At 38.6% G+C, this 23,636-nt stretch overlaps 2 protein-coding genes across 7 annotated transcripts; one reads left to right on the forward strand and one right to left on the reverse strand.

The window, feature by feature from the left end:
- Positions 1 to 641: 641 nt before the first annotated feature.
- On the reverse strand, positions 642 to 11,901 carry LOC109011909. Of its 2 annotated transcripts, XM_018993294.2 has the most exons (4): positions 11,777 to 11,901; positions 11,562 to 11,681; positions 2,041 to 2,973; positions 642 to 923 (listed from the first exon to the last, which is right to left on the reverse strand). In XM_018993294.2, exons 3-4 carry the CDS (start codon positions 2,959 to 2,961, stop codon positions 780 to 782), a joined length of 1,065 nt encoding a protein of 354 aa, XP_018848839.1. In that variant the 5' UTR covers positions 2,962 to 2,973; positions 11,562 to 11,681; positions 11,777 to 11,901; the 3' UTR covers positions 642 to 779. The 2 variants fall into 2 exon arrangements, with proteins under 2 accessions (XP_018848839.1, XP_018848840.1); XM_018993295.2 differs by lacking the exons at positions 11,562 to 11,681; positions 11,777 to 11,901 and adding an exon at positions 3,155 to 3,237.
- On the forward strand, positions 3,429 to 23,191 carry LOC109011910 (mediator of RNA polymerase II transcription subunit 7a-like). Of its 5 annotated transcripts, none has more exons than XR_004801036.1 (7): positions 11,986 to 12,108; positions 14,848 to 15,005; positions 18,208 to 18,277; positions 18,826 to 18,992; positions 19,079 to 19,152; positions 20,159 to 20,617; positions 22,748 to 23,191. XR_004801036.1 is itself a non-coding variant. In XM_035687968.1 (7 exons), exons 3-7 carry the CDS (start codon positions 14,871 to 14,873, stop codon positions 20,217 to 20,219), a joined length of 507 nt encoding a protein of 168 aa, XP_035543861.1. In that variant the 5' UTR covers positions 11,994 to 12,108; positions 13,245 to 13,338; positions 14,848 to 14,870; the 3' UTR covers positions 20,220 to 20,768. The 5 variants fall into 5 exon arrangements, 4 of the variants coding, with proteins under 4 accessions (XP_035543863.1, XP_018848845.1, XP_035543861.1 ...); XM_035687968.1 differs by lacking the exon at positions 22,748 to 23,191 and adding an exon at positions 13,245 to 13,338 and having other exon boundaries at positions 11,994 to 12,108; positions 20,159 to 20,768; XM_035687969.1 differs by lacking the exon at positions 22,748 to 23,191 and adding an exon at positions 13,242 to 13,338 and having other exon boundaries at positions 11,996 to 12,108; positions 20,159 to 20,768.
- Positions 23,192 to 23,636: the final 445 nt, after the last annotated feature.

Below are 23,636 nucleotides of genomic sequence, written 5' to 3' on the forward strand. Positions count from 1 at the left end.
TCAGTTGTTCAACTTTTTCAAACTTGAGAAGTTTAGTTAGGCCAATGTAGATGTTTTTTTCTCCCACGTTTGCTTTTAATTTGGACTTGCCATTTGCCAATGCTCTTAGAGGTAAATGCTTACTTCCATAATGTTTGGTGAATAGGAGGTCAGAATTGAAGTCTCATTAATAACGAAGTCAAGGTGCGGGACTCATATCCAGTAATAAATATAAATAAATCATTATATTCTAAAATAAAAATATTATTATTTTAACCATCATGCTTTCATTATTTTCGACGTTACATTAAATAATTGGTTGATAAATAAAAAATAGCTTATTAATCATTTGATATCAGATATGATGAAATCAAGGCATCTCACCAAAGAAGATCCATCCATTTAAACAATTCGAGACAGCTAATTCGAATGTTAGGATGGTCAACATGCATCTCACCATGTGGACAGAGAAAATGTTAGATAGCGGTACAACTCCATAGTTGAAAAGAACAAGTTACCCCAATTTATCAAGCCATCGTTGACCCAGGAACAACCATATATGAAGTGACACTCCAGAGTAGTTTAAAAAATAAAAAGCGAAGTTGTTCTCCAGAAAGTTGGAAGACTTCCATTTCTTGATGAATGAGATTCTCTATTTTTTTAAAAAGAAAAAAAAAGGGGAAGCCGATTGCCAGGCCTAACTTCGAACTTTCGGCTTCGCTTGAAGTATTTGCTAGATTTGAAGTTTCCATTCTCTCTCAACTGTCTTTGTTATTGGCGTGGGCTCTCCAATGCATTTTCTATTTCGAAATCTCCAATTTCTCTTCACTATCTTTTTTCTTGACATGAACTTCTAATGGCCCCAACTTTGCTTCGAGATCCTTGACTTTTGATGTTAAGGATCTCAAATCTCGAGCTTCTGCTAGCTGACTGGATGGTGCTGCCTGATACATACCATGAAAAATCTTAATATATGCAACGGTGTAGCTAATACTTCATAGTTATCTAAAGAAAAATTCTACTTATCATCCCTACACCACACACCACACATCTTTAATTTATTTATTTTCCTTTTTTCCATAACAAATATGTGGTGTATGGATGATGAGTAAAACAACTCAATTAGTTTAGTAAGAATAATATATATATATATATATTAAAATATGTAAAGTGTGTAGTGTGGGATGATGAGTAGCATTCGTCCCTCAACAATCCTATCAATTCCGACTGATACTGAAAAATGGTAAAACATGAACAAAAATGTGACTTGTGTTTACTGGAAGAAAATGAAGAGCAGGACAGTGGATCAGGTCGCTAAATGCCATATGATTGTTGACCAACAACATTTTGGTTTTACTCAACTTTGCACCATCTTTTCACATTCTTCAAAATACAGTAGCATCTAAAGATCTTTACTTAATCCTGAAATTGTCTGAATTTGCATAATACATTCTTTAGCCATCCTTTGACAACATTAACCCCACTTTCCTGGAGGTAGTAAGAAATATTGAGCAGCCAAAAGTAGCCTTCATTGTATCAGCAGCAAACAGGGTTAAAAAAAAATGATGCAATTCAAAGATGGAGACTTCAGAAGTGCCAATACTTGGGAATAGAAAATCAGTATCTAGTCCCATTTGCAATCAGGCAAATAAGGATGCAAATCTACACACTCTAACCATCCGAGCAACTTTCAAGTGTGTTACCATATACTTTCTCCCACTTCCACAAGTTCTACTGAACTTATATTTAAAATTTTAAAGTACGAACTCATTTACACAGCAAAATTTATTACACAATTGACAATACCAAGCAGATAAAGGCTTCATACATTTATTTTTTAGTAGAGAACATGTGAATGGAAACTGTTAGTATGCCTTAACTTTGCCATAGGAAGCCATTGGAAATAAAACCTTGCCTCTGAATTTTGGGAGCAGATGATATGTAAAATATAAGGTTCTTAAGCGTGGCATGCTATAGATCACTTGTATTTATCATGTCAGCTGCTCTCTTATGTAAAAAAACCATAGAACAAAATTATAAGAAATACATGTTAAAGCTCACCTTTTCTAGTTGCTCCACCCTTCGTTTCAGATCCTCTTCAGATACGTCTTTGTGAACACCTTGAAGAATATATAGCAAGTGTGAACGAATAGTATCTGAACAATGTTGTTCAATCATACAGCAAGGGATCGTGGATTGACAACCCACAGCATATAAGGGGCAGTTCACAAGCTTCATAGGACAGACAGTTAAGCAATGCCTGTCCATTTCACGTCTCATGATGCTGTCTGAGCACTTCTGGTCACATGGAATTATCTTGAAGGGACAAACTGAATCATGCTTGTCCAAGTGACTGGCGCAAAATCTGGCATTACAACCCTCATTTGTGCAAGACATAGATCTAAAGCTGCAGTAATGAACATGCACAGCAAGCTCTTCTGAAGTGTTGAATTTCATGTTGCAGTGAAATGCATTCTTGAAGTCAACGTTCTTGAGCAAAGTCTGTGCAATTGCTTCCCTCCTATCTAACAACCAAAACCCATTTATCTCCATCTCTTGAACAAAATCGTCTATATTGTCTTCCCTCTTTTCACTCAGTAGCCATCCTGAAACCCGACTAAAAAAATTCCTCTTTGAACTTGCAAAGTCATCAATAAAATCAGAAATAATATCATAGGGATGGTCAGCTACTTCCGCCTCTGGTCCACCTTCTAAGATAACAGATTCGGCAACAAAGGATTCACTTCTTTGAATAAGATATTCCACCATTTCTTTTCTTGTATCAACAGCTACAGAAGTGGGGGTCCTGAACATATCACCTGTTGTGTTGTCAACACAAGCAGTTGCTAATCCTGGGATGAACACTTGCGCTATTTTGTGAACCATTGTTGCGTCAGAAAGATCACACTTGAACGATGGGCCTCCTTTGCCGTCTTCAATCTTCTCTGGTACAAATTCCACATTCGTTGTAGGAAGATCCATGCTCAAAGATACCTGCAAAAATTTTCTTCTCCAATAAAATCATTGCTAGTTAGGAGAAATTAGAATGGGTAGTGATAGCCGCCAAACTTCTTTTACAGCCAGTTTACAATGGGCTGACGTGGCAGGTGCTTAGAATGCTACATCATTTTATTAAAAAATTAATTTCGATCAGATCCCCCATCATCGAGCTCACCAAAAGGTCAAACTCAAAATCTCCTCCTATTTGAACAAGAGTCCGTCTACGTACAGTCTCTGAAATGCAGTCCCCGGGCACTCTTCCTACGTCTCCGTTGTCCACATATTCTCTTCAATGACCAAAAAGTTTCCCTCTATTTGAGTTCCGCCCAGCCCGCTGTACCAAATTTCCCTGTGCTTTCGAGTTCCCTCTGCAGCTCCGTCCGCCGGCGTCGACTGGATCTCTTCTCCTCCACCACCGTCGGCCAGTAAGCTTTCAGGGATGCGTTCTCTTTTTGGGCGCGGTCAGCACATCACTCGTCCTCCCCACAGCTTTCATCACAGCTCTGCTGCCGCACCGACCACCACAAGACCATTGTCAACCGAAGACGCCGCCACCGACCAGGTAAGGAACCGTTACTCTCACCCTCTATTTTAAAATCATTTCCCTATCCGGGCCACGTTTATTTTCTCCCTTCTTTGCCATTCAGCACATTTCTGGGCGTATGTTTGAGAGACATGCATGTACATCTGATTTAGGCCTGGCAGGAGAGAAGTAGAGAGCCAAGAAGGACTTGACCAAAGGCCGAGCCAAAAGCATATTGCTTTCACGGCAAAATGTCGGCAATTCATTCTTGGCTCAACCCCGCTCTCTGTCTCTTCATGCAAGACACTTCGAACAAAGTGGTATTCGTCGATATTTGTCTATGCACCATTTTCACATGCCACATGCTATTCCTCTTTCCAAGTATAATTAAGCTTAACCCGAAAAGACCCAATTCGGCCCTACCTATTTCCTATTTTCAACATATCGGAGATGATTTTTTTTTTTTTTTTAATAAATGGTTCCCTCCCTGCTTAGCAGCAATGGCAGGAGGAATAGAAACACAAATGTCTATCTGCCCCTCCAAAGCATCTTATCTGCTCAAAATCATTTTTATTCTAAAACAAATAGAAATCCACTGCCAAAATGTATAAACATAGATATGTCATGGCATGCCATTCGCCCCTGCAGTGTCCATTATAGAGCCAAAACAACAAACTTCTCAAGAAAACTTGACTAAGAACATTATCAAACACATTTCATCAAACTTCTCACATGGGACTTTCATCAAACACATTTCATTTATTGCTTGAATAATTGTAAGGAAATTTCCCAAGACACTTGCCTCCTCCACAAGCTTCTTTCCAATTTGGCAAACATCATATACTCCTTTGCAAAACAAAATTTCTTCCCCTATATCGTTTCTTAAGATGAAAATGTACTATTAAATCTCGGTTTGTCTGTATGAATTAATACATAGCAAATTCTAGCTTATTGGTATGTTAAAGACAATATTAGAAATTTGGAAGAAACTTCTTTCGAAAAAAAAAAAAAGAACTATGAAATTTGGAAGAAACCAATGAAAGAAATTCGGTATACCAACTTCTCCTGTAAGACCCTTGAGATCACACAAGCTATGTCTCTACTCAGTGGCCGGAACATTTTCAGGGATGTCGAACAACACAAGCCTTGAAGGAGGTAATTAGGGCAAGACGAAGGGGATGCAGTGCAAAAACCATCGACTGGAAAACCTCAGAAAATGCTGTAGAGAATCTCTCACAGGTTTCCGAAGCACAAAGTGGATGACGGACTTTGTTATGGACTTACTGCAGTAAACTGTAAAACAATGGCAAATTACGGAAATAGTACGTAAACACAGGAAGATGATGAAAATGGAAATTACAATGCTTCCATTGCTGATAACTTGGATTTTCGAGGAATCCAAAACCTCTCAAAGGAAAATACCAAAATGGTTCAGATTTCACATAAGGAATTGCAGATTCCTTTTCCCATCTTATCTGCCTGACCCTAACTGAATTACAATTAAAAGACATAAAGACCCTTACACATCCAGCTAATAAAACACAGCGTTTTAGAGTAACAATTCAAACTACACCGTACGTTATTAAAGTAAAAGCTGTAAATGACTCTAGGCATGAAAACGACATTGCACCATCCTTCCCTCTACGCACCGTTTCATCACCCATATGAAATTCCCAATTCTTTTCTGCTTCTCATTTTCCCTAGCCCTTCGATACTCTCCTTCTCAAATAAAGCTCCCACCTTTTCTTCTTCTTCTTCCATAGAACTCCCCATCAGAACCCTAAAAATCCCCCACACTTACAAGACCTTGCCCACAAGATGTGGGTACAAGGCTTTGAGGTCCCATATTTTCTCCCATGTGCTATCCTCCATGGCCGCTCCCGTCCATTTCACCAGTACCTCCGTCACTGCGCGATCGCCTTGTTGTTTCATATGGCGCTCTAATATCTTCTTCGGCTCTAGTAAAATCTCCCCATTTCCGTTTGTAGGTGGAAGAGAAGGCAAGATTTGAACTTGCTCACCGATTTTCTTCTTTAAACAGGACACGTGGAACATAGGATGTATCTTGCTTGTGGGAGGCAACTCCAGTCGGTATGCCACGGATCCCAACCTCTGGATCACTTGGAAAGGTCCGTAAAACCTTGGGGATAACTTCAAATTGTGACGCACGGCCACTGTCTTCTGTCGGTAAGGTTGAAGGCATAGGTAGACCCAGTCACTTTCCTTGAACTCTTTCTCGGTTCTTTTCTTGTCTGCAAATGTTTTCATTCTGTTTTGAGCTGACTTAAGGTTTTGCCTTAAAAGCTCCAACATTTGTGATCTGTTGCGTAAGTCCTTGTCTACTGCATCGTTGTTTGATGTCCCGGTTATGTAAGAGATGAGTCTCGGGGGTGGATATCCATATAAAGCTTCAAAATGTGACATTTTTGCTGAACTATGGTAGCTTGAATAGTAGCACCACTTGGCTAAGGGTAACCACTGTGCCTAAATTTTTTGTTTCTGTCCCACATAACACCTTAGATAACCCTCTAGGTTTTTGTTTAAAGCTTTTGTTTGGCCATCACTTTAAGGGTGATAGGCAGAACTAAAGTTTAATGTAGTTCCCTGCAATTCAAACAAACTTCTCCAAAAAGAGCTTAAGAAAACAGAGTCACGGTCAGACACAATTATTTTAAGAACTCCATGCAATTTGAAAACTGTATCCATAAAGATCTGAGCTACATCTTAAGCTGTATAGGGGTGTGATGGGGTCATAAAATGACCATACTTAGTGAGTCTATCAACTACCACCAGAATCACTGAGGCCCCTTTTGAAATGGGTAGGCCCTCTATAAAGTCTATAGAGATGTTTGTCCAAGCTTGCTCTGGGATGGGTAGTGGCTGGAGCAACCCTGCAGGAAAAATAGTCTCATGTTTAACTGTTTGGCACGCCTCGCACTCTTTCACCCATCTTTTTATGTCTTTTTTCATACCAGTCCAGTAGAAATCCCTCTTAGCTCGCTGATAGGTCTTAAGGTACCCGGTGTGGCCTGCCATTGGGTCATTGTGAATGTAATGGAGCACCTTCTTGATGAAAGGTGTTCCCGGTACCAGCATCAGTCTTCCCTTTTTTAAAAGAAATCCTTGTATGATAGAGATTCCCTTAGAAATCTCCTGTTGTGCTCCTGCCTTTGTAAAAATCTCTTTGAACTCTTGAGATAATTGGTAACTCAGTTTCAGTTCCTCTACCCAATCAGGTTTAGGAAGTGTAATCTGAGTAAATACTGCTTCGACGACATAACTCCCCCCTTCCTTTCGAGAAAGAGCATCAGCCACTCTATTCTCTTGGCCTTTCTTGTACTCAATTTTAAATTCATACCCCATCAATTTAGTAAACTATTTCTGTTGTGCTTCTGTGCCCACTCTTTGTTCCAGTAAAAATTTCAGCGCTTGCTGATCTGTTTTGACTATAAATGACTGTCCCAACAAGTAGGGCCTCCATTTTTGGACAATCGTTACTAAAGCCAACAGTTCTCTCTCATAGGTGGAAAGGAGGAGAGCTTTACCCTTCAACACCTTGCTTAAAAAGACAATAGGTTGTCCTGGCTGCATTAGGACAGCCCCAATTCCTGTACCACTAGCATCGCACTCAATGATAAAAGGTCGAGTAAAATCAGGAAGTTTCAACATCGGAGGTTGAGTCACCACCTCTTTCAACCTATTAAAGGCCTGTTCTGCATATGAAGTCCACCCAAAATTATTCTTTTTAAGCAAACTAGTCAATGGAGCTGCAAGTACCTCATACCCCTTGATGAACTTCCTATAGTATCCCGTTAGACCCAAGAATCCCCTCAAGGCCTTGGTATTCTTTGGCGATGGCCTATCTAGCATAGATTTAATCTTGTTTGGATCTGCTCTGACCCCTTCAAAAGATATGATGTGCCCCAAGTAATCCACCTCTTCTACCCCAAATCTACTCTTAGAGATCTTCGCATACAGTTGATGTTGCTGTAGCACTTCCAGCACTTGTTTTAAATGTTGTAAGTGTTCTTTCTAGCTCCTACTATACACCAAAATATCATCGAAAAACACAAGTACGAACCTCCTTAAGAACTGCTTGAATACTTGGTTCATAAGCCCTTGAAAAGTGGACGGGGCATTAATAAGCCCAAAGGGCATTACCAATAACTCGTAGTGCTCTTCGTGAGTTCTAAAAGCAGTTTTCTCGATGTCCTCGGGTACCACCCGAATTTGATGATATCCCGATCTGAGATCCAATTTTGAAAATACCATCGCCCCACCCAACTCATCCAGTAGCTCATCTATCACCGGGATGGGAAATTTATCTTTGATTGTGTGCTAATTTAGTGTGCGGTAATCGACACACATGCGCCAACTCCCATCAGCCTTCCGTACAAGCAGTATAGGTGAGGAAAAAGGGTTAGAACTGGGTCTAATAACCCCTATTTTCAGCAACTTTGCCACTATCTTCTCTATCTCGATTTTCTGGTAATATGGGTATCGATAGGGTCTATTTGAGATAGGTGAGGTACCCTCTTTCAAAACAATTTTATGGTCATGGTCCCTTACCGGAGGAAGCTCGTTAGGCTCCTCAAATACCCCTTGGAACTGTGTCAACAGCTCACTAACTTCAGTATTCTACACCACTACACTATCCACTTTTGACTCCATTTGGATTTGTAGCAAAAACCTTCTTCCCTTAGTCATCGAGGCCAACATTGCCTTGCTACTACCTTCAAGAGAGATTGGTGTGGGTTCCAATCCTTTAAGCTCCACCTTATGACTGCCATTTTCGAATTGCATAGATAATTTCGAAAAATCTCATACAATAGGACCAAGAGTTACCAACCAATTTACCCCCAACACAATGTCACAACCTCCCAATTCCAAAATGTAAAGAGATGGACAAAACTGAGTACCTTGCATTTTTAGGGGTACAGAATCACAATGGCCTTCACTTTAAATAATGGCTCCATTGGCCACCCTTACAGCTAACTTGGTAGACTGGTTGATATCCAAATTTGCTCTCCTTGCAATCACCGGGCCTAAGAAACTGTGAGAGCTTCCTGAGTCCACTAGGATTACTATTGGTTCTCCACTTACCGTTCCCTTTACCCTCATCATACTTGGACTAGGGGTAGGTTTGGGGGGTGAGATGAGAATTTTGTGTTTTGTTTTGAAGTTTAAAATATTAAGTTTTAATATTATTATTGTTTTGGGATTTGAAAAAGATGTATTGGAATTTGAAAAAGTTGAATTGTTTATTATATTTTGTATGGGGATTTGAAAAATGTATAATGATGAGATGAGATGAGATGAGAATTTTGTGTTTTGTTTTTTGCCCCAAACCTGCCCTAGGAGTACCCGTAATAGCATTAAGTGAGATTTTAGGGTTTCCTTCGGCCTTAGTCGCCAGCACACTGTCCTCTTCCAACTGTCCCCCTTTATCACCACTTTCTGGCTGATCTTCCTCTAGGGTCTCACACCCTTGCAACAGATAAATCTTGGTTTTCTTACACACATGGTTGGAATGCCATTTCTCATCACAGTGGTAGCATAGTCCCTTCTTTCGTTTCTCATCCCATTTCGTGGAAAAGATCCTCCGTGTAGGCTGGAAGGGTTTAGTCCACTTACTACTGCCTTCAGTGGATTGATCCCCATGTGATGTTTTATTAGTCGTAGGAAATATACTCCTGTCCCCTCCTGGTTTCATCCCCTTCCGAGCACTAATAAGATACTCCTGTTGTATTTTTGCCAACCCAAACGCCCCAATTAAACTGGTGGGGTTGAACATTTTTAAAAGCAGCCGGACGTCATCCTTTAACCCGCTAATGAAACAGCTTAATTTGTGTGCATCTAATAGGCCATTGATTCTGTTAGATAATGCTTCAAATTGAGTTTGGTAGGCTGATATTGTAGAGGTCTGTTTGAGCTTTGTCAAAGCTTCCATTGGGTCATCATACGTGATGGGACCAAACCTGATTTGAAGAATGCAAGTTAAAGTCTCCTAGCTGGTGAATTGCCCACTGTTCCAAGCGCATTTGTACCAGATAAGTGCCTCACCATGCATGTGATATGCTGCCATTAGTAATTTTTGTGATGGATGTGTTTGATGAAATTCGAAATAGTGGTTTGCCTTGAACACCCAACCTGCTAGGTCACTCCCGTCAAACTGAGGAAAATCTAACTTGATTCCCCTTGTGATTGCTCTTCGATTATCATTTCCCTCATGCTCCCTTTCCTGTATGTTTTCAGGAAAAAACTACTGTTGTTGTTCCCATACCGTACATAGCATCTCAGACATTTGGTCCAATCTATCAGTCAAATGTTGGATGGCTTTCTCCTGGTCTTCTGCCCTGCGTTGCTTGGTTTCCTTGTTATCCTGCTTGGATCTAGTATTTTCGGCCATGGCTTGGCTAGATGGTTGAATTTCTGGTTGGTAAAATAGGATTTGTTTTTGGTTTATGGCAGATTGTGGAAGAAATATAATGGTATTTGTGGGTTTTGTATTTGTGGGTTGTGTATACGAGAGAAATGTTAAGGATCGTAGGCTCAATGATACCACTTGGTAAGGACTTATTACAGTAAACTGTAAAACAATGGCAGATTACGAAAATAGTACGTAAACACAAGAAGATGATGAAAATTAAAACTACAGTGTTTCCATTGCTGATAACTTGGATTTTTGAGAAATTCAAAACCTCCCAAAGGAAAATATCAAAATGGTTTAGATTTCACATAATGAATTGTAGATTCCTTTTCCTATCTTATCTGCGTGACCCTAATTGAATTACAATTAAAAGACATAAAGACCCTTACACATCCAGCTAATAAAACATAGCGTTTTAGAGTAACAATTCAAACTAAAACGCTGTAAATGACTCCAGGCATGAAAACGACATCGCACCATCCTTCCCTTTACGCACCGTTTCATCACCCATATGAAATGCCCAATTCTTTTCTAATTCTCATTTGCCCTAGCCCTTCGATACTCTCCTTCTCAAATAAAGCTCCCACATTTTCTTCTTCTTCTTCCATAAAACTCCCCATCAGAACCCTAACAGACTCGATTAGGGCTCTGGAGGGGTACGACAGCTCTTTTAATCAGCTCAAGTTTCAGCTCAATACGCACTGTTTCTATACGTATGGCGTCTCCCGCGGCGCCTTTTCCACTTAAATGAAACGACTCGGTTCATACCCTACGCGGTTGTCTCCACGTCAGGAGTGCGTGGGGTCTCCACTGTGTGGGCACTGCGTTTAGAATTATTCTTTGAACAAATCCTAGATTCGGGTAAACAAGCCCGCTGATGCCGTCCCTTGCATTCACCACAATAATGGGAGTATACTTCACAGTAGGCAAACTGGATTATTTGGATTGAGATTGATACAAAAATTTGGACTATCTGGACTCGGCTGGAAAAAATCTCTTGCCATGGCGTGAGAATCACTGCTGGTAGTCTGCTTCTTTCCCTAAAAGAATTATCCAAACAACATTATGTCCTCCAGAAACATCCGAAAGGGCGTGCGAGGCAGTATCACTCGAGACAAGAAAATATACTCCTACCGATGGTAAAATTGATTCTCTCTTCCACGTTCACTTGACCAAAAAGAGTGAAGAAAATGCTGGACTCTCCGCTTGCACAGGAAATCAATAATCAAATTGACAGTCGATCCATAATTTCTTCATACATTGATGTTCTTTATTGGTTCCTATGTAATTCTATAATAGCATTCCCATTTCCGGAAAAACTTTCAAGCAATCTCTGCAATAAACATCATCCCGAATTTCCCCATAATTTTCCTTCAGAAAATTTTTAAATTTGTATGAACATAAAAAATGCTGGGGACAATGTCCAGTAATCATAATTCAGAAAACAAACACCACATTCACTCTGATCTCTACATTCATTACAATAGCAACCGGACCAGAAAGTGACGATAGGCAATTAAACACAAATGCAAGAAAAATAGGAAACTATACTTCAAGACCTATATAGCACGACAGAGAAAATAAATAGTACCCTTCCGCCCCTTAATATTGTGACAATGACAGACGTACCTGGTTGCAATGATCAGAATGCCGGAGAAAATTGAACTTAGTCCTGTGCTGGTTAATCGGAGAAGATCCCTTCGGATGTCACTGTTGGCGTGATTGAATACAGAGCAGATCAGGTCATCCCTGAGGATTTCTGATTAGAGCTTCAAACCCGGAAACTTTTCCAGATAATCAGAGAATTCAGAGGGTTCAGACTTTTGAAAAATTCAAGGATGTACCTTTGCTGCGGGCTTTGTAGCCATCGCTGACTTTAGCGGATAGCAGCACGGGCTTCGCACGGGGAGATGGGTACGTGCTAACGAGGCACTGGCAGTGACACCTCATCACACTGAAGAAGCCCCAAAGCACGCCTGCATAGGCGCATACCCTCCACATCAGCCTTTGTGAAATGTCTGTTTTATCTTCATCTAAATCACAGCCTTCCTTTCTCATTTGTTGCACACCCACGACCAAAGAACCATCCCCTTTCTCCCATCTCCTTTCGCCAGAGGCTCACCCACGACGAAACAATTACGTAGCTCAGGTCACGTAATAGAGCTCAAGCATTAAGGTTCACTTGTTTTTCCCCTTTCTTCCATCCCTCTTCTCCTTTCTCCCAACTCCTTTCCCCTGTAACATTTGTGAACAGTTAGGATATTTCTTTAGTCTACGATTTCTTTTCCCATTGATGAGATCGTATTTGTTGGTCTGTAATGAGGTCGTGATGAAGAATAGTGAGATGAGAAGGATTTTTTTTATCAAGTTTTTAGTTTGCTGGTTTGGGTGATGTTAGCAGAAGGATTTTTTTTATACTAACGGGTTTTGCTTGGAGAACCGGATTTTTTCTGAGCCAGTTAGTGTTTTGAGAACCCGAGTGTTCGCAGTGAAGGAATTCTGGTTGATTGGTTTTGTCGAGTTGGGTTTTTATGGATTCTTGGAGAGTTAGACTATTCATGCAATTAAAAATCTGGCTTTTACCTCCATTTTCAAGATCTTTTATAGTCAAATTTCTTTTAGAATTTTTGTCAAAAGAGGGATAGACAATACTTGGACGACAGTGGCCACTTTCCACGCCAGACAAATTTTCAGCTTTGGAATTGGTTCTATCTGGCTTGAAGATTCGATCTTTGCACATTCATCTTTGTATCTTCTCGACCCGAAAAAACTGTTTCTAACGCCCATATTCAATATTATTTGTCAACCAAAAAAAATCTGCCGGGTTAGGGCAAAAATCTAGCATTACAGTGATCGGGGAGAGGGTTCGAACTTAATAGGGAAGAATTACAGGGACGAACACTTCTACACTTCTATTTCGGGAATCTGTTTTCAGAGAGAGAATAACACAGTTTATTTTATGTGAGTTTTGTTTTTTTATTAATATAATAATTAGTCCACTCAGTTGGTGTGCGGTTAATATAAAGAAGTTTTCCCGTAGCACTACTGTATTTTTTTAAACACAAAAACATATTCTCAGACGGCATCGCCCGATCTTCCTCCTTTTCATTTCCTCCGATTTCCTCTCTCCACACTTGCCCTCAGTAGCTCTCTTTTCTCGTTAGGAACAATTATTGACGTTTGATTTTGTTTCTGGGTCTTTTTTTCTTCTTTTTCCTCCCTAAAAGTTCTTCATTGTCATAACTTTAAGATTTGGCAGTGGTTAGTTTTTTTAATTAGATTTTGTTCTAACTCCGGTTTGGGTCACAGCAGGAGAAAATAAGTTCTATAGCACGTAGGAGATTTGCCCGTCTCTTTTGGGTGTTCACCGCAAGTGACTTGCAGGCCTTTCTTCTCATCATTGGAGGTTCTCTCTCAACTTTGTCGATTTTCTCCATGACCATGGTGTAGTGTTTGGTTTCTCAGTCACAGGAGGAAGATAATGAAAAATAACATATTGAGTAGGATGGATGTATGCTGTTTTTAAGGCTTCTTTATTAAGAAACTCAACTCAAGAAAGCCAAATAGTTAGAAAGCCATTTTAGGGCTCAATGGAGCCGTCGGTAGTATGTGCCACCACGCACTAATGGCACAGCCAATGGATTTATGTCTCATGTATAGCAGTAATTAAAATTTGAGAGAGAGAGAGAGAGAGAGAGCGCCAAATAGTTAAAATTTAAGGCTTCAAGAAAGCCGAAGTGGCACATAATGGATCGACGGTGGGTGACGCATCTCCAGTTCTCACCAAAGAAATGACAACACCCTCGTGGGTGGTGGGAATTTGTGGGTATGCCGCCAACCCAGAACCTCTAATGGTGACCATGGCCTCACCACTCATGACAGAGAGAACCAATTTGTCGGTATCTCTTTAGGCATCTTGTGACAGTAAGAAGGGTGTTGTTGAGGATGGTGTGGAGGAAATTTTGGGCTAGTCGTTGGTGCCTTGCAAGGAGGAATGTTTAGGGCCTGGTGTTCAGTTGGGAGTTGAGTCTGGGGAAGATTTGACGACCAATTCACAGCACTACTCACTGCTATTGAGGCGGGTCACCTATTGGAAACGAAATCAAGTTTTAAGAAGAGTAGAGAATTATAGCGTCTTACTTGGGTAATCAACTACGACACTAAGAGAGGTAGTTCAAATCGAGGGAGGATTAGAGGGAGGGCATGAATGTAGCTTCGGGTGCAGTATTAGTTTCGGGCGTAGTATGTTGTAGAATGTAGCTTCTAAGGGAGTTTTGGGTGGTGTCTTAGTTTTTTGTGAAAACAAGGGGTTGCGGTAGTTACAGTTGCTTTGCTGTGGGGAGGAGCGTTTTGTCCCAATCGGGCTTGGTGTATAATGGTCATTTGGGTTACTCTATTATGGGCTAGGTGTTCTCTCTTGTATACACCAGTGTACTTGATTATGCCTATTGATATTAATAAATTTTTAATTTTTTGATAAGTACTTATATAAAAAAAATAGTTAGAACTTAGCTCTACTTAGTTTAGGTTTTAGCTTAATTAGGTCCTGAAAAATGAACATTTTAAATTCTAGTTTTTTTGTGTTGCTTTCTCAGAAACCAAACAAAGGCGTTGATTTTTGTGTCAAGCATTTTGCAAGAAAGGATTGGATCCCCCCCCCCCCTGCGCCCCCGATGTGTCTCTCAGCATGGAAATGGGGGATTGCAATTTTATTTGAAATTGGGTTGCGTAAAGTTGCTAAAATTTCAATTATCTGAGAGCTTCGATTAAGAGGCAAATTATTTATTGGAGGAGTCAATAATTTTTTCTGGCATTTTCTTTTCTTGGCATCCAAACAGAGCCGTTAGGTTTTTTTTTAGAGTCCAAGATGTTTATCTGTGAGAATTTCATAATCATTTTCTAAAACTACTTTTAGGGTGTGACTGAGAAGAGGTTGTAATGGCTACGGCTACATATCCACCACCACCACCATACTACAGACTTTACAGAGATTACTTACAGAACCCAAAATCAGCTCCTGAGCCTCCCCCGCCTATTGAAGGGACCTACATTTGTTTTGGTGGCAACTACACGGTGAGAATTACCTATATTTTAAGTCTCCCTTGCAAATTTAATGTTTCAAGTTTTATTTCCCAGTTCTACTTTTTCAATGTGAAGTGTATTGACGAAGTTACTTGTGTTGAATATATTGCAAAATTCTGTCCCTGGTTGTTCTTCGAGAGAGGGAGGGAGTCCTGCAGATTCCTTTTTTCTTTTAATGATGAAATGCGTGAATTTTACGAAGTCCTTTAACTTATATATGATTGGAGAGGAAACAAGGGGTGGTAGCTGAACTGGAAAAGATCACTTTAATGGAGGAAATTTCTTAGAGGCAAAAATCTAGGGTTCATTGGTTGAAGGAAGGTGATAAATGTACAAAAGATTTTCATTAAATGGCGAACTCTCATAGAAGGATCAATGCAATTGAAGTTATTTAAGATGGTGAAAACATGCTTTCGGATCAAGAGACCATCAAGGAACATGCTGTCAATTTTTATGAGAAGTTGTTCAAGGAAGAATATTGTGGAGACCAAAGCTAGACAGACTGTCTTTTGATGCTATTGACCAAGCAAGTGCTGAATGGATGGGGAGAGTTTCTGAAGAAGAAGAAGTGTTTGATGTTGTTAAAGGAATGGCAAAAGATAAGGCTCCGGTCCGGACAGGTTTTCTATGGCCTTTTACCAAGTTTGTTGGGATATAGTGAAGGAAGACATTATGAAGGTTTTTCTGGAATTTCATTCTTTTATGAAATTTGAGAAAAGTTTCAACACTACTTTTATAGCTTTGATTCCTAAAAAGGTGGGGGCATCAGCTGTGCGAGATTTCAGGCCAATTAGTTTGGTTAATGGGGTTTACAAGATAATATCTAAGGTGCTGGCCAATCATATGAGTGTGGTGATGGAAAAGAATATATTGAAGTCGCAAAATGCTTTTGTGAGAGGAAGACAAATACTAGATTCCTTTTTGATAGCAAATGAATGTTTGGCTAATAGAATTAAAATGGGTGAATCTGGAGTTTTGATTAAATTGGATATGGAAAAGGCGTACGACCATGTTTGTTGGGAGTTTCTATTGTATTTACTGGGGAGATATGGTTTTGGGGTGAGAAATGGTGTATGTGGATTAAGCATTGTATTTCTACGTCGAGATTTTCCATTTTGGTGAATGGCAACCCTGTTGGTTTCTTTAATAGTTCACGTGGTTGGAGACAAGGAGATCCGATATCTCCTTTCTTTTTTGTCCTTGTCGTGGATGCTTTGAGTAGAATGATTGAAGCGGTGGTAGGAGGTAGCTTCTTGTTGGGTTTTGGGGTGGGTTGTGATTCTCAATTTCTAGGAGTAGTGTAAAAGTCTCCCATCTCCTTTTTGCCAACAACACATTAATTTTTAGTGAAGCCAATCAAGAACAGCTTCGGTCTTTAAAAGCTCTTTTATTATGTTTTGAAGCTGTTTCAGGCCTTAAAATTAATTGAACCAAGTCTGAAATGGTTCCGGTGGGCTCAGTTTCGAATATTTCAGATTTGGCTAATATCTTGGGGTGTAAGATATTGTCGATGCCTCTAAGGTATCTTGGTCTTCCCCTGGGGGCCCCCACAAATCTGTTTTGATTTGGGATGGCGTGATTGAGAGGAGGTTAGCTGGCTGGAAAAAGTTATATTTGTCTAAAGGAGGTAGAATCACTTTGATAAAGAGTATGCTGTCTAATCTTCCAACATATTTCCTTCATCTCTTTCCTTTGCCAGCTGGGGTTTCTATTAAAATTGAAAAGATTTATCGGAATTTTTTTTTTTTTTTTTTTTGGGGGGGGGGGGGGGGGGGTTAAAGGGGAGGAAAGGAAATATCATTTGATGAGTTGGGATAAGGTATGTCAACCGATTTCGAGTGGAGGTTTGAGAGTGTGAAATTTGAGACTTTTCAATAAAGCTCTTTTTGGGAATTGGTTATGGAGATATCATTTAGAGAGGGATGCATTATGGAAAAATGTAATAGATGTTAAATATGGGGGTATGTGGGGGAGATGGTGTTCAAATGAAGTAAGAAGTGCTTATGGGATGGGATTGTGAAAGTCAATTTGAATGGATTGGGGGAAGTTTGTTAAACATGTCAAATTTAAGGTGGGGATGGATCAAGAATACATTTTTGGCATGACAATTAGTGTGGTGAGTCAGCTCTCAACAATGTTTTCCCTTCACTTTTTCAGATTGCAAGGCAGCAAGATGCAACTGTGGCTGATTCTATCTATTTCTTGAATTATAGTATTCAATGGAATGTTGATTTTGTGAGAAATGTGAATGACTGGGAAATTAATGTTATCTCAGATTTTTTTAGTAGAATATATGAGTTGAAGATTGTCCAAGGAAGAGAGGACAGATTGATGTGGATTCATGAAGGAAATTCCAGATTTTCTGTTCATTCCTATTATAATGCATTAATCTGTCAAGGTGTATGTGATTATCCCTGGAAAAGCATTTGGAAAGTTAAGGTTCTGAGTAAGGTGGCTTTTCTCTGTTGGCTGGTGTCTCATATAAAGTTCTGACTACGGATAATCTACAGAAGCGTGGATTTTGTGTAGTAGATTGGTGTTCTATGTGCAAGAAAGAGGGCGAATCAGTAAATCACTTGTTTCTACATTGTGAGGTGGCTAAAAGTTTGTGGCATGAGATTTTTGGAAGGATGGGTATAGCTTGGGTGATGCCTAAGCAAGTGGTCGATTTATTAGCTTGTTGGAGAGGAGTTGGGAGGAGTCAATGTATTGCTACCATTTGGAAAATGATTCATTTGTGCTTGATGTGGTGTTTATGGCTAGAAAGGAATGAGAGATGTTTTGAAGACAGAGAACGGTCGTTGAAAGAAATTAGGGAATTTTTTTTCAAAACTTTATGTTTATTGGCTGAGGCTATTGTAATGAATGGTGAAGATATGCTGGAGTTATTTTAGTTTGTTTGTGTCTTTTTAGCTTCTGTATGTAGGTATTTCCTCTTGTATACCTCCTGTGTGGCTATGCCTATTCTTGGTAATAAAACTCTTATTAATTATAAAAAAAAAATGATTGGATGCATCTCTTAGCTTGTAATTATGTTCATCTCTTGTATACTTCATGTATATACTTGGGCCTTGCCTAATTATGTGGATCAATAAAATTCTTCTCACTTATCAAAAAAAAAAAAATGTGATTGGATGATTTGATCTCCCTTGTTACTTAATAATCTAATAAGTCTTTTCTTTGGGAAATGTAGACTGATGATGTGCTTCCGAACTTGGAAGAGCAGGGAGTGCGCCAGCTATACCCAAAAGGACCAAATATTGGTATGAACCTGCAGCAGTTGCAAGTACTAAATACTAATTATTAAAAAGACTGAATCTGATAAGTAATATCTGTTCCCTCTGGAAAGTTAGTTCTTTGTCAAGAATAGAAGCTTTTATTTCAAATAAGGATCAGTAAAGTTAACTAATTAATGTATACTATCCTCTTCCATCTCTTGTTTGTCAAATAATCCTCCCTACAAGCATATCAATAAAAAATGAAGTGTAGCATTTTGTAGAGAGATTCTTTTCCCCATCTTCAAAACTAATTTGGATGTGGCAGGTGAATAGCTTGTATTTTTATTTTTAATCTGGAATTCTAGTGGTTGCCCTTATGGTAATATCTTGACCACATTATATACCTTTGGGGCAATACATTGGGTGATCATTTGATCAAAATAATGTGCAAACACACACATATATATATATATATATATTTGTGTTTTTGGGCAATAGAGAGGGATTGTACCTTTGTGACAGCTGTATCATCTGCTTACCTACATATTTCATCAAAATATGCTGCAATAATTGTAAATATTTATCTTTTGTAGATTTTAAGAAGGAACTGAGGTCACTTAACAGAGAATTGCAGCTGCATATTTTGGAGCTTGCAGATGTTCTTGTTGAGAGACCATCACAATATGCGAGGAGAGTGGAGGAAATATCCCTTATATTTAAGAACATACACCACCTTCTCAATTCATTGCGTCCCCATCAGGTGAATTATTATTTTTTGAGTATTTGAAAATCATTCATTTTGGTTGGTTTGGGAATCCACGATCATCTAATGCATTTTTCCTCTAGGCTCGAGCGACATTAATTCACATTCTAGAACTCCAAATACAATGCCGCAAACAAGCTGTCGAGGATATAAAGAGGTACCATTAAAATCTTAAAATATTCTGTCTTGTTTCCCCCAAATTTGAAATAAGTATGTTCTGTCCTTTCAACATCTTAATAAATTTGCACTTCTTGACTTTACCTCTTCAAAGATCATTGAAGGGATGACTTAGGTTTTTGTTTCTATAAATTACATGCAAGAAAAGCAAGCCTCGCCCTATCCTTTTTGGAGCTTTGCTCATAGGTTATGAAAATGATGCCATCACAATCGTTTATCACATGGTTTGGCTAAAAAACAAGCTCTTCTTTTATTATAGAGCTCTAATTCTCACCCTAACATTGAGCAGTCTACTCCTTGACATGGCTCGGCTGAATTACAGTGCCATAATCATTGATTTGTAGGCATAAGACTGAGGGATAATGGCGTTGAAATTCTGTTCTCTCCAAAAAAAAAAAATGTTCTCGATTTCACATAACATGGTACAGTGTTGTAGTGGTACTAGAAGATACATTAATCTCTGTACGTGGAAGCGTAAAAACTTGATGGTTGAATTAAGCTCCACTTTGTGCTCAGCATGGGCCTAACTGCTAGCAATTTCTTCCTTAAAAATTAGAAGGCAGCGTATGACATATAGGCTAACTATCTCTGGACCAATCCTAACCCAGCTCAAATGTCAGGGTCTCAGCGACACTGCTTGATACAATGCAAATGTCCAGTTCCCAGATGTTCACATCTTCTGAACTAGTTTAATTTATTCTTTCAAATGATTAAGTAGACAGGCACCATATGCCCTGTTATCTTTTGTTTTGCACCAGTTATATTTCTTGCACCATACTGCAATATCTGAAGCATCATCTAAAAGCATTGATAGGATCCTTTCTTATTGTTTAACTGTTAATCATATCAGATTCCCCCGCCCCCCTCCCTTCCTCTCAAATGAAGGGGTACTGCCACATTGCCTTGAGAAATGATTCTGTAGTGATGAAAATAGCTCGCAAGTTCTTATTAATGTTGTTCTTGCCGTCATTAATTTGCTTGTATAGGAGAAGAGAGGAGGCCCAGAAACTTCTCAAGGAATCCCTTGCAACCTTGGACGGACACTAGTGCATGATTGAGATGCTTTTGTTGAAACCAGAACTGCCCGTGTTTTTGTTTACTTAAGCGAATCTTCAGTTGTTCGAGAGTCCTGGACATCTCTGTCCTATTCTACTTCATTTCATTCTTTCCACTTTTGATTATATTGGAAGTATGCCAACCGAGCAGTTGCTGTATTTTTAACGACTTCACACGGCTCACTGCCTGGGGTGGAGGGTACCTACAAAGATCCCAGTACAAAGATTTACGAAGAAAGTGCTAAACGAGAATCTAAAATCTATCATTGCAGAGAATGGAACATGCTGTCATGCTGAGGCTTTCACACAAGCTGTGGCCTGTGAGTGTTAACAAGTGCTCAAGTACTCCATACTTGTTCCAAAAAAAAAACGGAACTTATGGTATAGCAGGTATTATTTTTAGACAATCCCATAATTCATTTACAGCTTTTAATCTATAAGAAAGAAAAACAAGGATACATTTACGTATAGGATCATGCTACTAGGCCGCCCAGCGTGTACTGTTGGGGTCCTTAGTGTAAATTGTTATTTTTTCCTTTTTCTTTCATCATTTTAAAATATTTTTTTTAAATCACAAATTCACTAATAATCACTTATTTAATTATTAATTATATATATATAGACTGGTCAATACAAGGGCGCAAAATCATAGAACTAAGTTAGCTTTTATTAGGGGTGAAAACCGACCCCCTCGATTTGGTTTTATGCAAAAATCGAAACTGATCGTGTAAGGGGTTAAAACTGGTTGGATCGGTTGTTGGCTAGTTCATGGTCAGTTTATCGGTTTGGGCCATTCTTTTTTATATGATGATAAAGTTGCAAAACTGAAAATCATATCTTAAAAAAAACACCGACGTGTGGTGGACTCCATGAGGGGGACGGAATTGGAGTGAGATTATAAATACTGCATCGTTTGCCGGAGACGTGGAGGTCGGGCCACTGCCACTAGAGAATGGAGATGATGAAAATTAAAGAAGTCTGAAAATGAGGGCTCTAGACGGAGAAGCATAAAGGGAGGTTGGAGCACATGTTGTTTAAACCCTAGGTAGAAACGGCGACGTTTTGCCTAAGTCGTTCCCTTTAGTTTAGTTTAGTTTTTTTTTTAATTATATAAGTAAAATGACGTCGTTTCAGAACGATATATATGAAAAAAATATATATAAGCATATGGCATCGGCTGGTTTAACGGTTTTTTCCTAGTTCAAACCCAAACCAAATCGGCTGACGTTGATTTTGTTAAATTACCACTGCCAACCGACTGCTTCTCTGCAGTTTCCGGCTAGTTCTAAGCTCCGACAGCCGATCTGAGTTGGTCCTGGTCGATTTTTCAAGTTCTTGTACAGTCCTATTACTTATATAGGATATATTGTAACCATTGTTAGGAGGTTGTTACAATAGGATCATCTTTATCAAGTACTGCTATGTTCAAATAATCAAATTTCAGAGCACTATATTAATGCCTCAGCAATAAATTATAATTGTTTAAATGATAGCATTAGTAGACTATATTATTTTTTTAGCATACAACCAATAAATTTATCTAAATTGTTACAATCTTTAATATGAGTTTTTTTTTTCTTTTTTTATCGTTACGCAATATTTAAAGAGCAGTGCTACATCTCCGAAAACCTACCGAAAAGTGCTTTTTTATTTTTTTTATTTAATGTATTTTTTTAATCATCATAAATATTTTTAAAAAATAAAAAATTCATAAAATCATTAAAAAATACTTACTTAATCACTAAGTAAAAAAAAATATATTCAAGACCTAAATTCGAGTCCCAAAACATTTATCATATTTAAAACGTTGAGCAGTGGTGGCAGGTCCTCGTCATTTTAACATCTTCTGCCACTCCTTCTTACAATAAAAAGATATAATGAAGTTAATTTGTAAATAATCTTTTATAACTCTTTTTATAGACCTAATTTTTTTTATTGTAAAATTGTGAGATTCATTAAAAATATTAATTTTGTTAAAATAATTGGGCTCAAGAGTATAAACTTGTTGCCTTTATAGTGAAGGAAATTGATAGAAATAGAAAGGAATCTCACATAAAGATTTCACAAACTTACGCGGTATTACACGAATGCCACGTCAGTTATTATTATTATTATTATATTTTTTTGAACTTTGCCACGTCAGTTATTATTATTATTATTATATTTTTTTGAACTTTGGGAGATAATTTCTCCCGCTGCCCTCCCGTTCCCTCTCCATTTCCCTTCCTAGACCCGCGCAGCAGTTCCGTCACCCACAACCGTCGCCCACAAACCCTCATCGCCCACAACTTCTCTCACAGTATGCCCATACTTTCGTTTGTTGAAATACATATAGAGCTCGTATTTGAAGAGTATGCCTAGACTTTTGTTTTCTTGAGATACATATTTAGTTTTCTTCCAAAACATATAGCGTTTTCAACAAAACTCCCAAACACGAGATGCCCATCTGACAAACGTGCTTATCATAATTTTTTTATAATTCTTTAAACATGCCCATCTCAGATGCTATTATTTTTTCAGATGAACATGTTGCCTATACTTCAGATGCTTTCAAATGGGCACCTCGTGTGATGGAAAATAGGGTACGAGAGCTTGCCTTCAGATCGCGTATACCTATCGGCGCAACGTCGGGGACTGTAAATTCCGGCAACGATGACAGGGACAACTACAACTAAAAAGAACAAGAGACACCGAGTCATTCACCGACGGTCAACAAGAGCTTAAGGCGGGAAAGATAAAAAAAACTCTGCTTAGAAGTTGGAACGGGACGAGATGGACGGGATTGTGGATCCGAGATACAGTTGATCATGGTGTATTTCAAGAACTAAAGTTTGGACATACTCTTCAATAACTGAGCATGCACAATAACTGAAGGGGATGGACGGGACAATAGAGTTTTGAAGGAAAAAAAATTGACGTGGCATAATCGTTAGTGTGTGGGATCCTTTCGGAGATTCTCGCATGTATTTTGGCAGGACTTTATGGTGAATAGTAGATTGTTGAATTTTGCTCTTTAATTTTTTTTTTTTAGGCTTGCTCTTTAATTTTTGTTTGGCCGCGAGTCAAATTCAAGCTTATCGGCGAATTATATTTATATTTATAAACAATTTATTTGTCTTTTAAATGAATTTAAGGATGTTAAAAAACTACTTAATTTGGCAAGATCAATTATTTATAGTATATCATACAAATTTATTAAAAAAAAAAAAACTCTTAACAAACCAACTTCAATATTTTTGTTTTAGTATCTCTTTTAGTGTGTGTGTATATATATAGATATTAAAGATTATATTTATAAGATTTTGAATAACATAAGATCCTATTAATCATATGATTTATTTTTATCTTTTTAATTTATTTAAAATCTTTTTTTCGTATTAGTGAGTTATTTATTTTAAAAAGAAATATC

The sequence above is a fragment of the Juglans regia genome, chromosome 3 (assembly GCF_001411555.2).
Source record: "Juglans regia cultivar Chandler chromosome 3, Walnut 2.0, whole genome shotgun sequence".
NCBI lineage: Eukaryota > Viridiplantae > Streptophyta > Magnoliopsida > Fagales > Juglandaceae > Juglans > Juglans regia.

Coding starts and splice junctions, on each gene's coding strand:
- LOC109011909 (XM_018993294.2), bottom strand. CDS start 2,961: ATGGATCTTCCTACAACGAATGTGGAATTTGTACCAGAGAAGATTGAA. Junction 924..2,040: donor GGGTGGAGCAACTAGAAAAG/GTGAGCTTTAAC, acceptor GGTATGTATCAG/GCAGCACCATCCAGTCAGCT.
- LOC109011910 (XM_035687970.1), top strand. CDS start 14,871: ATGGCTACGGCTACATATCCACCACCACCACCATACTACAGACTTTAC. Junction 18,993..19,078: donor ATTCATTGCGTCCCCATCAG/GTGAATTATTAT, acceptor TTTTTCCTCTAG/GCTCGAGCGACATTAATTCA. Junction 19,153..20,158: donor GCTGTCGAGGATATAAAGAG/GTACCATTAAAA, acceptor TTGCTTGTATAG/GAGAAGAGAGGAGGCCCAGA.